At 41.6% G+C, this 13349-nt stretch overlaps 1 protein-coding gene across 1 annotated transcript in view; it reads left to right on the plus strand.

Annotated features, from left to right (window-relative positions):
- ARHGEF9 (Cdc42 guanine nucleotide exchange factor 9) overlaps positions 1-13349 on the plus strand; it is a 195620-nt gene that overhangs the window by 101060 nt on the left and 81211 nt on the right. The window contains exon 3 of the mRNA XM_083372328.1: positions 3210-3389. Within this exon, the coding sequence (XP_083228454.1) occupies positions 3210-3389 (180 nt within the window). The remainder of the gene's footprint in view (positions 1-3209; positions 3390-13349) is intronic.

Below are 13349 nucleotides of genomic sequence, written 5' to 3' on the forward strand. Positions count from 1 at the left end.
TCTGGTGGCAAGCTGTTCCACTGGTTGATTGTCCTCACTGTCAGGAAATTTCTCCTTAATTCCAGGTTGCTTCTCTCTTTGATCAATTTCCAACCATTGTTTCTCGTCCTGCCCTCTGGTGCTCGTCCTTCCCTCTGCCTTATGACTGCTCCTCAGATACTGGAAGACTGCTATCATGTCTCCTGTATTTCTTCTTTTCTTTAGACTAGCCAAGCCCAAGTCTCTCAGCCGTTCTTCGTATGTTTTGGTCCGCCTTTGATCAACTCAGTTGCTCTTCGCTGAGTTTTTTCCAAACTCTCAACATCTTTTTTTGTGATAAAGTGACCAAAACTGGCTGCAGTATTCCAGGTGTGGTCTTACTAGGGTTTTAATCCTGGAATGCAAATGAATGCTTCTATTTGACCACAGATTTTTCAGCTTTATTTAGAGGTTTCACACCCAATGTCCATTAGCAAGCTTCAGCAATAATTCTGCATTTTAAGGTCTTCCTTCCTAAACTCCCCTTTTCAGCCTTTTGGTTCTCCTTTTTTTTTAACCAATAAAAGCATCAGCAGCTTCTGGGGTCACGGCTGGCAGATCTTGCTGAGGGTGGTACTTGTGGAATTCCACTTGAGAAGCCTGAAGGAGAAAACAAGGGAGCAGAGCTTGTAAATAAGTAATGGGAACTTTTCCTGATGTTTTTCCTTTTGCAAGCACTGAAGGAAAGAGAGGGGGGAAACACTGCAGAGGAGAGGCAAAAGGATGTTGGAAAAGTAAGGAGTTCAGGAACTGGCCGGCAAGAAGTCCACCAATGGTTCAGAAGAATCAATTTCCACGATCGGCAAAACCTGATAAGAATAACAGAATAAGAGTGTTGGAAAGGACTATTGTCCCTTCTGTTGGAGGTCTTCTGCTCAAGCAGGAGACCCTATACCATTTCAGACAAGTGGCTGTCCAGTCTCTTCTTAAAAGCCTCCAGTGATGGAGCGCCCACGATTTCTGAAGGCAAGTCCTTCCATTGGTTAATTGTTCTCTCGGTCAGGAAATTTCTCCTTAGTTCTAGGTTGCTTCTCTCCCGGCTTAATTTCCATCCATTGTTTCTTCTCTTGCCATGCTCTCCAAGTGTTCTTTCCCCATGCAAAAAATTTAGTAGAGCCAGCTAAACCCTATAGCAGGTTATCTGTCCCTCTATATCCACAGAGGGTAGTATCAAGAGCATGTGGAATAAATTTTATCAATGGCTAGACAAACGAATTAGAGAGAAAGGAATGTGATATTTATTTTCGACCTTATTCTACTAAGAAAAATATTGTAGATTGAAAATTTAATATTGTTTACTATAATTTGCTATATCTATTATTGTTATCAATCATTATTTTTACTACTTCTATTGATATACGTCAACCCAGACAATATGCTATTTGTTAAATATTGAATGTAATTGGGGGAAACCCCAACCCCTCCCCCAACTTTCCCGCTATCCCAACCCCACACCCTATCCCTTCATTTTCCTCCCCACCCTTATAAAAACCAATAAAATTTACCTAAAAAGAAAAAGAGCATGTGAAGTGTTAGTACCACTTTATTCCGCACTGGTGAGGCCACGCTTGGAATACTGCATCCAGGTTTGGTCAGCCCAATATAAAAAAGATGGCTTGAGAGACTCTGGAAAGAGTACATAGAAGAGCAACAAAGACGATTAGGGAACTGGAGGCGAAAATATATGAAGAACAGACGCCGGAACTGGGTATGTCTAGTCTAGTGAAAAGAAGGACTAGGGGTGACTTGGTAGCAGTCTTCCAATATTTCAGAGGCTGTCACAGAGAAGAGGAAGTTGACAAGTGATAGCTGATGTTCTTAGCCATCAGCCACAAACTCCTAACTTGAAGTGAAATGAGATTTGAACTAGCGTGAAGATTCATACGATGTGTGCATAACATCAAATTATGTCAGATGCAAAAAAAAAAAACAGGTCCAAAAGCAGACGTTCCAATTTACTGATTTATTGCTAAAGCCTCTCCACAGGAATCTTTTCAATTAGCACTTGGTTAGAACTGGATAAGGGTCAACGGTATTCAAGGGTTTGTGTGTGCATGTGTGTGACTTAGTTCTCTTGTATCTACGTAATCATTCTAAACTGATGCCTCATTTAACTCCTCCCCCTGGCTCTGCCTGTCCTTGTCTGAATATTAAGAGTGCTCGAACTATTACTTACTGTTACTTAGCATTAGATGGTAGAAAATGGAAGAACTAATTAAATACCATCCCCGTTGCAAAGAGTGATTTTGTTGAGGCTTTCAGCCAACAACTAGCCAGCTTAATCTGTTCCATACTCCATTCTTTATGTTTGCTTGCTTGCTTGCTTTCCCATCTGATAGTCAGTAGATTCTGGGTTTATGGGGAATGCTTAATCTTTATTGCCCCGCTTCTCCTCCCCCCCACCCCCCATTTTTTAAGTTGATGCAAAAAAACCCATTCTTTTATCTATTATGTCAGATTCCCAGAGAGAAGGCTCAGTGGAAACCCTGATTTGATAGCTTTCTGGATGCAAGGATTTGTGCTGGACACGTGTCTTTTGGCATGTGTGTTCATTTGCAGCTTGTAATGTTATACAGGTCGTCCTTGACTTACAACTACAACAGATTTTCCATTGCTAAGCAAGGCAGTTGTTACACACCCCACTTTACAGCCTTTTTTTGTTTTTTCCATGCAAATCACTGCAGTTGTTAAGCAAATCTGGCTTCCACTATTGACTTTGCTTGTTGGAAGCTGGCTGGGAAAATTGCAGATGTTGATTACAAGAACCCAGATGTTGCAACCGTTGTAAATACCTGTCGGTTATCAGGTGTCAGTTTTGATCCTGGGATACTGCAGTGGTGGTAAATGTGAGGATGGGCCGTAAATCACTTTTTCAATGCATTGTAACTTTGAACGTCTCTAAATGAATGGTCGTACGTTGAGGACTGCCTTAGTCTAGCCGAGAAAAATCCTATAGGAAGAAGACTTTCCCTGAAATGACTTGCAAGGCATCATTTGGGCGCAGACCTTCCCTAGCCAGGGGGTCCAAGCTCCCCAGGTCCTTTCAAAAGGGAGAGACTAGCATTCCCACCAGGTGCAAGGCGCATGGCTTCCTCATCTCCTCCGAACAGGGGTGGCGGGAGGGGGTGGCTTTCACCCTGGGGGGTGGGGGAAGAGAACGTGGCTGATGGGCTTTGTGTTTGTCTTTCAAGCTGATCAGTGGCGGTTCGATTGTCAGTGCCGAGGCAGTATGGGATCACGTCACCATGGCCAACCGGGAGTTGGCGTTTAAAGCGGGAGACGTTATCAAGGTGCTTGATGCCTCCAACAAGGACTGGTGGTGGGGACAGATCGACGATGAAGAGGGCTGGTTTCCGGCCAGCTTTGTAAGGGTGAGTAGCTTTGGTTTTTCTCCTTTGCTTCCCCTTGCTCCATCGAGCTGGCTTCGTCATAAGCAGGTGCGGCTGGGCCCAGAGCTGGTGGCGCCAGGCCAAAGGTGTCATTTCAGTCACTCCTATTTATTGATTATTTGAGTGTATGGTATATCATACATGGACTTGCAATATGTATTAACATTTCCCCTAGATTAAAAAAAATGTTATAAAATATAAATGTTAAAAAAGATCTAGGTTCAAATACCAATGTCTAGGCCAGGGGTCCCCAACCCCCAGGCTGTGGACTGGTACTGGGCCGCGGTATGCCAGCAACCAGTCCACACAAACAAGCAAAGCCCCATCCGTGGGATGCAGGCAGCACACAAAACCACGCACCCTCCGGTCCGTGGAAAAACCTCTCTCCACGGAACCGGTCCCTGGGGCCCAAAAGGTTGGGGACTTCTGGTCTATGCCCCATTTATACAGAGTGTCCGGGCAGCCGCCGTGCGAGGTGCAAAATCCTACTCGGAGTTGCCCATTGCTGGCATGGAAGCTCAAAGCTGGACACCCTTTATGTGGGGTCATTTATAGGTCTTCCTATGCTTGGACATCGAGCAACCCATTTGGTTTTTCCATCGGGAGTCTGTGTTAAAGTTGTTGGGCAGTTGTTGGGCTTCCTGGATTTGAGCCTTCCAGCTGATAAATGAAAAAAGGTTCCTGGTAGGAACGAATTGTTCATAATTTTGGGGGTTGATAATGTAGGTCACCCCTAAATTGTACAAAATGCTAAAAAAAAACAACCTTTGCAAATGGTTGCAGCTGCTTCCACATTGCAACTGCTTGCAACTGAAAATTGCATCTGCCAAGCAAAATCTTTCAAGGGGTCTTGGGGTGTGCATCTGTAGCCTTTTCCTGGACTGGATTCACACTTGGCAAAAGCATAGGATTCGTGGTAGAGGTGTCACCTTTTCACAAGGAAACCGGTGATGACCCAGTGGCTTTTGGAAAAAAAAACCACATCCAAATAAAGGCAATGAGACAGAAGTGCAAAAGCTAAAACCGAACCTCTGTGTGTAGGTGCAGCCTATCTTTGAATCAGCTGCCTCTGACAAAAAGCAACATCGTTTACCAAACTCGGGATTTAAACTGCCTTCTGGCTGACACTGTGAGAAGTCAGGTTATGAAATGAGTGGAGGTTTCGCCTCCTTCGTTATATTTTTCTAATGTTCTTACATAATGGAGAAACCGGGCTATTTTCTGCTTTGCCTCCATTCGTTTAGAAGTGTGCTCTGCCCCATTTCTGTAATAAATCAAATAAATGAGAGAACAGTTTCCCCCAAATATGCGGGTTTTTTTTGAATTTTATATTATTATTATTATTATTATTATTATTATTATTATTATTATTATTATTATTATTATTATTAAAAATTAAAACTCAATTCTCTACAGTTTCACTATAAATTTTGAACTTCAAAATTTGGGGATGCCAGGTTCTGTAATAATGGAAAACTGCAAACATGAGACAAACTCTACCGTTAGGGAATATAAGATTTAAAATGTTCTGAGTAGGTCTTAATAATGGTGGAATCTTTCTTCTTGGAGATTTTGCAGAAATCTGTTTTTGTTCTGGCTTTTTTTTTAACTTATCCAGTTGGCATTCTATTTTCCATTGGCCGCAGGAATAATCTTTGCAACAAATTCTAATATTTGTTGTTCAAATGACTTTTTACTGCTTTGTTATGCTTTTAATTTTTTTTTAAAAAATGTGCTTCAAGCAGGAATAATCTTTGCAACAAATTCTAATATTTGTTGTTCAAATGACTTTTTACTGCTTTGTTATACTTTTAATATATTTTTTTTTAAAAAAATGTGCTTCAATGGTTTCTAGGGAAAACAGGCTTAAAACTACACATATTCCAGGGGTATAAATGGTTCTCCTCTGTGCATAGCACTTTTGATCTACAAGTATTCATTCTGCATTCTGTTTCTCAGCTGTACTTAGAGGGATACAGAAAACTGCAGGAAAAGGAAATAATAAACACATGCAGTCCCCTGGTATTTAAACAAAGCTAGGAATAAAACTCAGTTGGGAATGAGATTCAAAATGTGACTTAAGGAGTTTTCTTTATAAGCCGACAGATTTTTCTAAACAACTATTCTTCCAAGCTAGTAGTTAGAAAGTGGGTGGGGGTGGGGGTGGAGAACAGGAGACTTGTTGATTTTTTAAATAAATAGTCTCACACTGATTATTCAAGTACGCTTATTTTCTTAGCCATTGATTCTCTCCTGGTTTTGAGGCAGCGCTTTCATAAAAATTGTGGCAGATTGTAGGTGGCTAGCTGAAGCGGAATGTGGCTCAGGGTGAACACACAACGAAATCTGGAATTTTGATCCCCCAGCCTTCCCGGGTAGAAAAAATATTTCTCAAGAACCAGCTTCAGAAAGATTTTCTTAACTTAAGAACCTGGAGACATGGCGTGAGAAAGGAGTACCACGCCATAGTATGATAAGCTGCCTTGCCTCTCTTAGGGACTGCATTTGTGTGAATTCGTTCAGCTTGATTATTGATTTCCTGTCCAGTTGATTCCAACTCTAGGGGACAGTGTTCCTCTCCGTTTCTTAACCAGCATCATCTGGAGCCAGTGTGACTATACGCTGAGGCACACGGAATGCTGTTATCTTCTCACTGAAGTGGTACCTATTTATCTAGTCACATTTGCATGCTTTCAAATTGATAGGCGGGCAGAAGCTGGGGCAAGAAATGGAAGCTCGCCCCGTTGCATGGTGCGTGGTCTTCAACCCAGGCTCTCAGCTTTCCAGTTGACAAAGCTCAGCATCTTTAATCCCTGAGCCATCACGTACCCCGCTGTTGACTGATTATGTGTCATCAGATCATTGTCAGTTTTTAGCAAATACACAGACAGGCTTTCTCCGTGACAATCTGTCCCTAACCTGATTTCTCAGGTCTTCCAACAGTTACACCCATTGCCTCTGTCACTGAGTCCATCTGCTTTGCTGCTGGTCCTCCTCTTCTTCTAGGTGGGTCAAGCAGCTATAAGAAAAATGAACAGCCTTGGAGGGAGGACAGAAGACAAATTCTCTCCCTTCACCCCTTTTTGATAGGACCTTTAAATACATTTCTTGTACATGGGTTTAAGTTTTCAAGACAATAAGGGCGGGGTGGTGACTTAGCCATTAAGACACTGGGCTTGGCGGCTAGAAATCTGGCAGCCCAGGTTTGAGATCTGAGCTCCATGCGACCGGGTGAGCTCTTGGTCTTTGCTCCCTCTCCTGCCAACCCAGCAGCTCAAAAGCATGCAAATGCAGGTAGATAAATAAGTACCGCTTCCTTGGGAAGGTAATAGCGCTCCGTGATGTCATGCTGGTCACATGACTGTGGAAATGTCTTTGGACAGTGCTGACTCAGTGGCCTTGAAATGGATATGAGCACTGCCCCTTATAGTTGGCAACGACTGAAATCCGCAGGACTTCTTCAAGATAATAGGACCATGCAAACAAAGAAAAAGAAATTATACAATAATGGTACATGATGTTCTGGCTATGAGGTGGAGCTGTAAGACCTTTTAAGAGGACTTATTTAGATTGTTGTTGTTAGTTGCGAAGTCGTGTCTGACCCATCACGACCCCATGGACAACGTTCCTCCAGGCCTTCCTGTCCTCTACCATCTTCTGGAGTCCATTTAAGCTCACGCCTACTGCTTCAGTGACTCCATCCAGCCACCCCATTCTCTGTCGTCCCCTTCTTCTTCTCTTGCCCTCCACCTTTCCCACCATTAGGCTCTTCTCCAGCGAATCCTTCCTTCTCATTAGATGGCCAAAGTATTTGAGTTTTAGCTTCAGGATCTGGCCTTCTAAAGAGCAGTCAGGGTTGATCTCCTCTAGGACTGACCGGTTTGATCGCCTTGCAGTCCAAGGGATTTGCAGGAGTCTTCTCCAGCACCAGAGTTCAAAGGCCTCAATTCTTTGGCGCTCAGCGTTTCTTATGGTCCAACTTTCACTGCCATACATTGCAACTGGGAAGACCATAGCCTTGACTATACGCACTTTTGTTGGCAGGGTGATGTCTCTGCTTTTCAGTGTGCTGTCTAGATTTGCCATGGCTTTCCTCCCGAGGAGCAAGCGTCTTTTAATTTCTTGGCTGCAGTCCCCGTCTGCAGTGATCTTAGATGGAGACACTTAAGAAAAGCGGAGTGGAGGATAAACATGGAGAGTTTCGAAGAAAGTACACCTGAGGTCAGGTGAAGTTAATATTCATTGAGCTTCAGCTGAGAAGCTTTATCTTTTCACTGATGGTCGAAAGACTTAACAATGCTGAAGATGCCTTGGAATAAGGATGGAAAAGCAGAGAGGAGAATTCACTGGCAGAAAGAAGAAGAATGAAGGCAGGGCTGCCCTTTTCTGGGTCCAAGATGGCCATAACCAAAGCAAGGGAAAATGAAAAGGTAATTTACTTCTTAAAGTCACAGGAGCAAGAATAACATCTAACAGAGTAAGAGCCATTGAATCCTAAAACTTTTCAGACATAATCCCTTGAAACCCTCAACAGTGGCTGCTTCTAAGTGAACTGTTTACTTACTTAGTTTCTTGGTCTCCTGAGATTTTTGTCTCTATCCAAAGCTTGCAAGCCCTTCTCAGTTTGGTGGGCTAAGGAGGAAGTTTGTATTAAAAAGTCCTTTTCTGTACCTTGAATTAAGCTATTGAATTACCAGCCCACACAAAGATGGCTTCTGAATTTCTTTCTATTTAGGAAAAAAAGTACATTTTGCAAAAGTATAAATCAGAATTAATTCATGGTTTCCGTAAATTGCAGGATTCGCTAAAAATCAAAACCATTGTTTTAACAATATTTACAGTTTATAGATACACAGATCCAATAGAAATGAAGTTGATTCTTCTGTGTACTTAGCATTCTTATCTGATCTATTTTTTTTAAAGAAGAAGAATTGGCTATATTTAGTATGCCATTTCACAGCCATTAAATCATCAAGGAACTTCCACTGTTGAGCAATTATTAATTAGCTGCTAGAAGTAAAAATATAAAAAGTTCTTATTATGTAATTTAGCAATTCCTCCCTTGAAGATGTGTAATAGTGGGCTGCATTCTGCTCGTTGATTAGAAAGGTGTTTTACTTTCCAAAATAGCACACTTTTTGAAAGATCCAATCTACCCATATATTGACAATTCCTCCAACTTTTTGTTGAGGAGTTGTGAGATGTTTAAACTATTTTTATTGGAAATAAGTGCCAGCTGTATACTATCTTTCACCTTAGCTCTGATGTAGACTAAAAAAACCCCATAGTATGCCATTTCAAATCTTTAATTTGGTTTTATTTGGGGCCTGTATCCAAAGCTTTTTTAGATCTACAGGAATACATGGATACATTTCAAATTTTCTGAAATGTATAGGTAATCCTCAATTTACGACCAGGATAGAGCCCAAAATTTCTGTTTCTAAATAAGACAGTTGTTAAGTGAATTTCACTCCATTTTGTGACCTTTCTTGGCACAGTTGTTAAGTGAATCACTGCATTAATAAGTTAGTAATATGGTTCTTAAGTGAATCTGGCTTCCTCATGATTCTCAGAAAGTTGCAAAAGGGGGTCACATGATCCCAGGACACTGCAGCCGTCATAAATATGAGTCAGTTGCCAAGCACCCTAATTTTGATCCCCTGACCATGGGGATGCTGCCATGGTCATAAGTGTGCAAAGTGGTCATACGTCTCTTTTTCAGTACCATTGTAACTTTGAAAGGTCACTAAATGGACCATTGTCAATCAAGGACAATCTATAGGTCCTATATCGGGGGTAGGCAACCTTGGCTCTTTTATGACTCCCAGAATTCCTGAGTCAGCATAGCTGACTCAGGAATTCTGGGAGTTGACGTCCATGAGTCATAAAAGAGCAGAGGTTCCCTACCCCCGTCCTATACTGTCAAAATTCCTTCAGGACCTAGGTCTCTCTAGGAACTTAAATACCATTTATCTTTGAAAGGTTACATAGCATTCGGGTTTTAAATCACATTTCTACTTTAGGTTAGTGTAGACCAGGGGTAGGCAACCTTGGCTCTTTTATGACTCATGGACTTCAACTCCCAGAATTCCTGAGCCAGCATGGCTCAGCTTGGAAACCTCTCCCTTTCCCCTCAGCATGGCTGGCTCAGGAATTCTGGGAGTTGAAGTCCACGAGTCATAAAAGAGCCAAGGTTGCCTACCCCTGGTGTAGACAATAATCTTAACAAAAGATAAAAATTAATTCCGCCTCCACTTTACCCAAGCCAAGAACTAACACATTTACACATCACAGCTTATAAATCATTTAGCAGGTCTCTCTGAGGTATTGTCAGCAAAGCAAGGAAGCAAAAGCTGAAGTACTTTCTCCTGAGTTTGCATTTTATACTCCTACAAATCTAATATTTAATTAATCATTCTTCTCTTAGGTTGGAGGACTGTTTATGAGCAGGGAACCTGAGATCACATTATCTCCTCTCCAAGTAGTAAAATATTGTGTGACAAACATCTTGAGCCATGTATGTTGTCCGGAGATAAATTTACATAGGTAAAATTTACATCCTCGCTTCTGGCGCAGCGTTGGCAATTTTCCCCTCTTACATTCCAGAGAGCTGTGCGTGTAAAAAGAACCAATTTTTGTCCCAGAATTTTCTTCATTTTTATGGCCTTTCCCATCTCTGATTATTTTTAAATTTATGATTAATTAATTAAATAGGAGAAAGCAAGAGTTAAGGTCTCGGGTACAATGGTAAGGATTGCACCACTGGAAGAACCAAAAAACCAAGCCAGAGACAGATTATCCTGAAGAAAATCTATGTTATTGCTTAGAGGTGACACATAATCATTTGATGATAGCAATCAAATTGTTTTAGCAAAAAGACAAAACAAGAGGTTGCACAGTGATGATGTTGATGGACCAACATCAGGCTGACCCTGAATCACAACACTAGGTTCCAGTCCCCCCTCGGCCAGGGAAGTTCAACATACCTCACAAGGTTGTTTTTGTGGGGCAAATGGAAGGAGGGCATGCTATGCCAAACTTCTTCAATAAAATGCACAGTATCAACCAACCAATCAATCATCAACCGGCCAACCAACCAAGTAAGAAAACCATCCTGGAATCATAACCCTTCTAGAAGTGTAAAGAGTCCCCCCCCCCCAGATTGCAAAAGAACTCTTTTATAAAAACTCACCTAACGACTTCCTCGCTTAGCAGCAGAAATTTTGGGCAGCGTTGTGGGCATCAGCCGAGGGCCACCAGAACTTTTGGACTTGGCGAGATTCCGTGAATGTAGCCTTACAATAAAGTAGACTTAATTTGTGCTGTCTGATCTGGCTGGGAAAGCTGATCCTCCCTCTGGTCGGGTGGTGGCTCGGATATTCGTGTCTTAGCCAAATTGATGGCTCTCCGTGACATTTCCCTTTGCTTTGGTGGGATCCTATCAGGATGATAGCCGGCTTTGGAGGAGGTGACCCTTTCTCCCCCAACGTTTCAAAAGAGGGCTGCATTCAGAGATAAGGATAAACCAAGAATTAGCTACCTTTCCAAAACACCTCATCTTCCAAACTCCAATGCACTCAGCAAAACCTGGAAGGATTTGGGTGGTTTCTTGCTTTCCTAAGAGTGCTGATTTTTGGGCAAGATTGTGGTGCTCTTGATTAGGCCATGTTTCAGGGTGGACTGCTTCTGTTTCATCACAGGATTTCTGTAGGGGTTTTTTTAATGTGCATTTAGAATCATAGAACTCAAGGGGACCTTGGAAGTCTTCTAGTCCACCCCTTGATCAAGGCAGGAGACCTCATACCATCCCGGGCAAATGATTATCCAGTCCAATTATTTGAATTAATTTGGGGAGACCCTTGAACCATTCGAAGTGCAGTGTTGTGGACCCTTATTATTAGCCTGGTTTAATACTGTGAGCAAACTTAGATTTGGCAGCTTCCTGTCCCTCTTTCTCCTGCTCTTCCAGTGGTGTTGCAAGGAGGGAACACGCATTACAATTCTTAACCACACTTTATGAGGGTCTTTCAGTCTGGCTCAGTAGTGCTATGTCTCTCTCTCTCTCTCTCTCTTCCTTCCCTCCCTCTCTTCTTTCTTTCTTTCTTTCTTTCTTTCTTTCTTTCTTTCTTTCTTTCTTTCTTTCTTTCTTTCTTTCTTTCCTTCCTCCCTCCCTGCCTTCTTCCCTCCCTCCCTCCTTTCTTCCTTCCGTTCTTTCTTTCTTTCTTTCTTTCTTTCTTTCTTTCTTTCTTTCTTTCTTTCTTTCTTTCTTTCTCTTTCTTTCTCTTTCTTTTTCTTTCTTTCCTCCCTCCCTCCCTTCCTTCTTCCCTCCCTCCCTCCCTCCCTCCCTCCTTCCTCCCTCCCTTCCATCCTTTCTTTCTCTTTCTTTCTTTCTTTCTTTCTTTCTTTCTTTCTTTCTTTCTCTTTCTTTTTCTTTCTTTCCTTCCTCCCTCCCTTCCTTCTTCCTTCCCTCCCTCTCTTCTTTCTTTCTTTCTTTCTTTCTTTCTTTCTTTCTTTCTTTCTTTCTTTCTTTCTTTCTTTCTTTCTTTCTTTCCTTCCTCCCTCCCTCCCTTCTTCCCTCCCTCCCTCCCTCCTTTCTTCCTTCCTTCCTTTCTTTCTTTCTTTCTTTCTTTCTTTCTTTCTTTCTTTCTTTCTCTTTCTTTCTCTTTCTTTTTCTTTCTTTCCTCCCTCCCTCCCTTCCTTCTTCCTTCCCTCCCTCTCTTCTTTCTTTCTTTCTTTCTTTCTTTCTTTCTTTCTTTCTCTTTCTTTCTTTCTTTCTTTCTTTCTTTCTTTCTTTCTTTCTTTCTTTTTCTTTCTTTTTTCCTTCCTTCCTCCCTCCCTCCCTTCTTCCCTCCCTCCCTCCTTCCTTCCTTCCGTTCTTTCTTTCTTTCTTTCTTTCTTTCTTTCTTTCTTTCTTTCTTTCTCTTTCTTTTTCTTTCTTTCCTTCCTCCCTCCCTTCCTTCTTCCTTCCCTCCCTCTCTTCCTTCTTTCTTTCTTTCTTTCTTTCTTTCTTTCTTTCTTTCTTTCTTTCTTTCTTTCTTTCTTTCTTTCTTTCTTTCTTTCTTTCTTTCCTTCTTTGTCTTTCCCACCCATGTCTCCTACAAGGTGTCTCTGGGTGGCTTACAAATCATAGTTCAACTTAACTAGACAACTTCAATATTTTGTCAACACCAAATTGCTGCAAGACAAACGGAATAATACAGATAAAAACAATTGCCCCCCCTTTTTTATGTCCCAGGCCAGCGGTTCTTAAACTGGAGATAATTACCCGGGGTAGAAATTGGAACATCTGAGGATAATGGAGCAATTGAAAATAGTTTATTTGTAAGTTGAGGATTCAGCTTGGATGTTTACATGAAACAACAGAGAGAATCTGGTGAATTTGGAAGGAGGGACAAATATTAATGACACTATTTATGACTGGGGAAAGGGTTGATTGAGTCAAATACTGCCCTAGACTGCATTCTGGTGTTCCTGGTTCTTAAACCTAGACATATTAAATTTAATTAGAGTACTAATAAAAATGTCATTTATAGAACCTTTACCTTTAAGAACTGATTTATTTAGTTCTTTCCTCTTAAAGCTTTAAGGCTTGGTACCAGAATCAGACGTTCCAAAGGCATTTCAAGAAGTGCAGCTCTTAATATTTTCAGAAAAAATGAATAAGCACTCTTAGAACCCCTCTGGTTTTGGGGGGGGGGGCAGCGAAGTAAGAAAATGTGACAGTTTCAGACATTTCATATTTTTAAGGATAACGGCAATATGTTTCCCTCTTTTGAAGATGTCAGGAAACCAGCAGAATATTGCAACCCATTTTCATGGATGGAACAATTTTGGAGAGTAAATTTGACATTTCAGCCCAGTTACTTCCATAGTGGATTTCCCCAAACGTGTGACTTCCACCATTTCCAGTACAATTGTCAGTAGATGAAGGCAAATCTACGT

The sequence above is a fragment of the Vipera ursinii genome (assembly GCF_947247035.1).
Source record: "Vipera ursinii genome assembly, chromosome: 12".
In the NCBI taxonomy this organism is placed as follows: Eukaryota; Metazoa; Chordata; class Lepidosauria; order Squamata; family Viperidae; genus Vipera; species Vipera ursinii.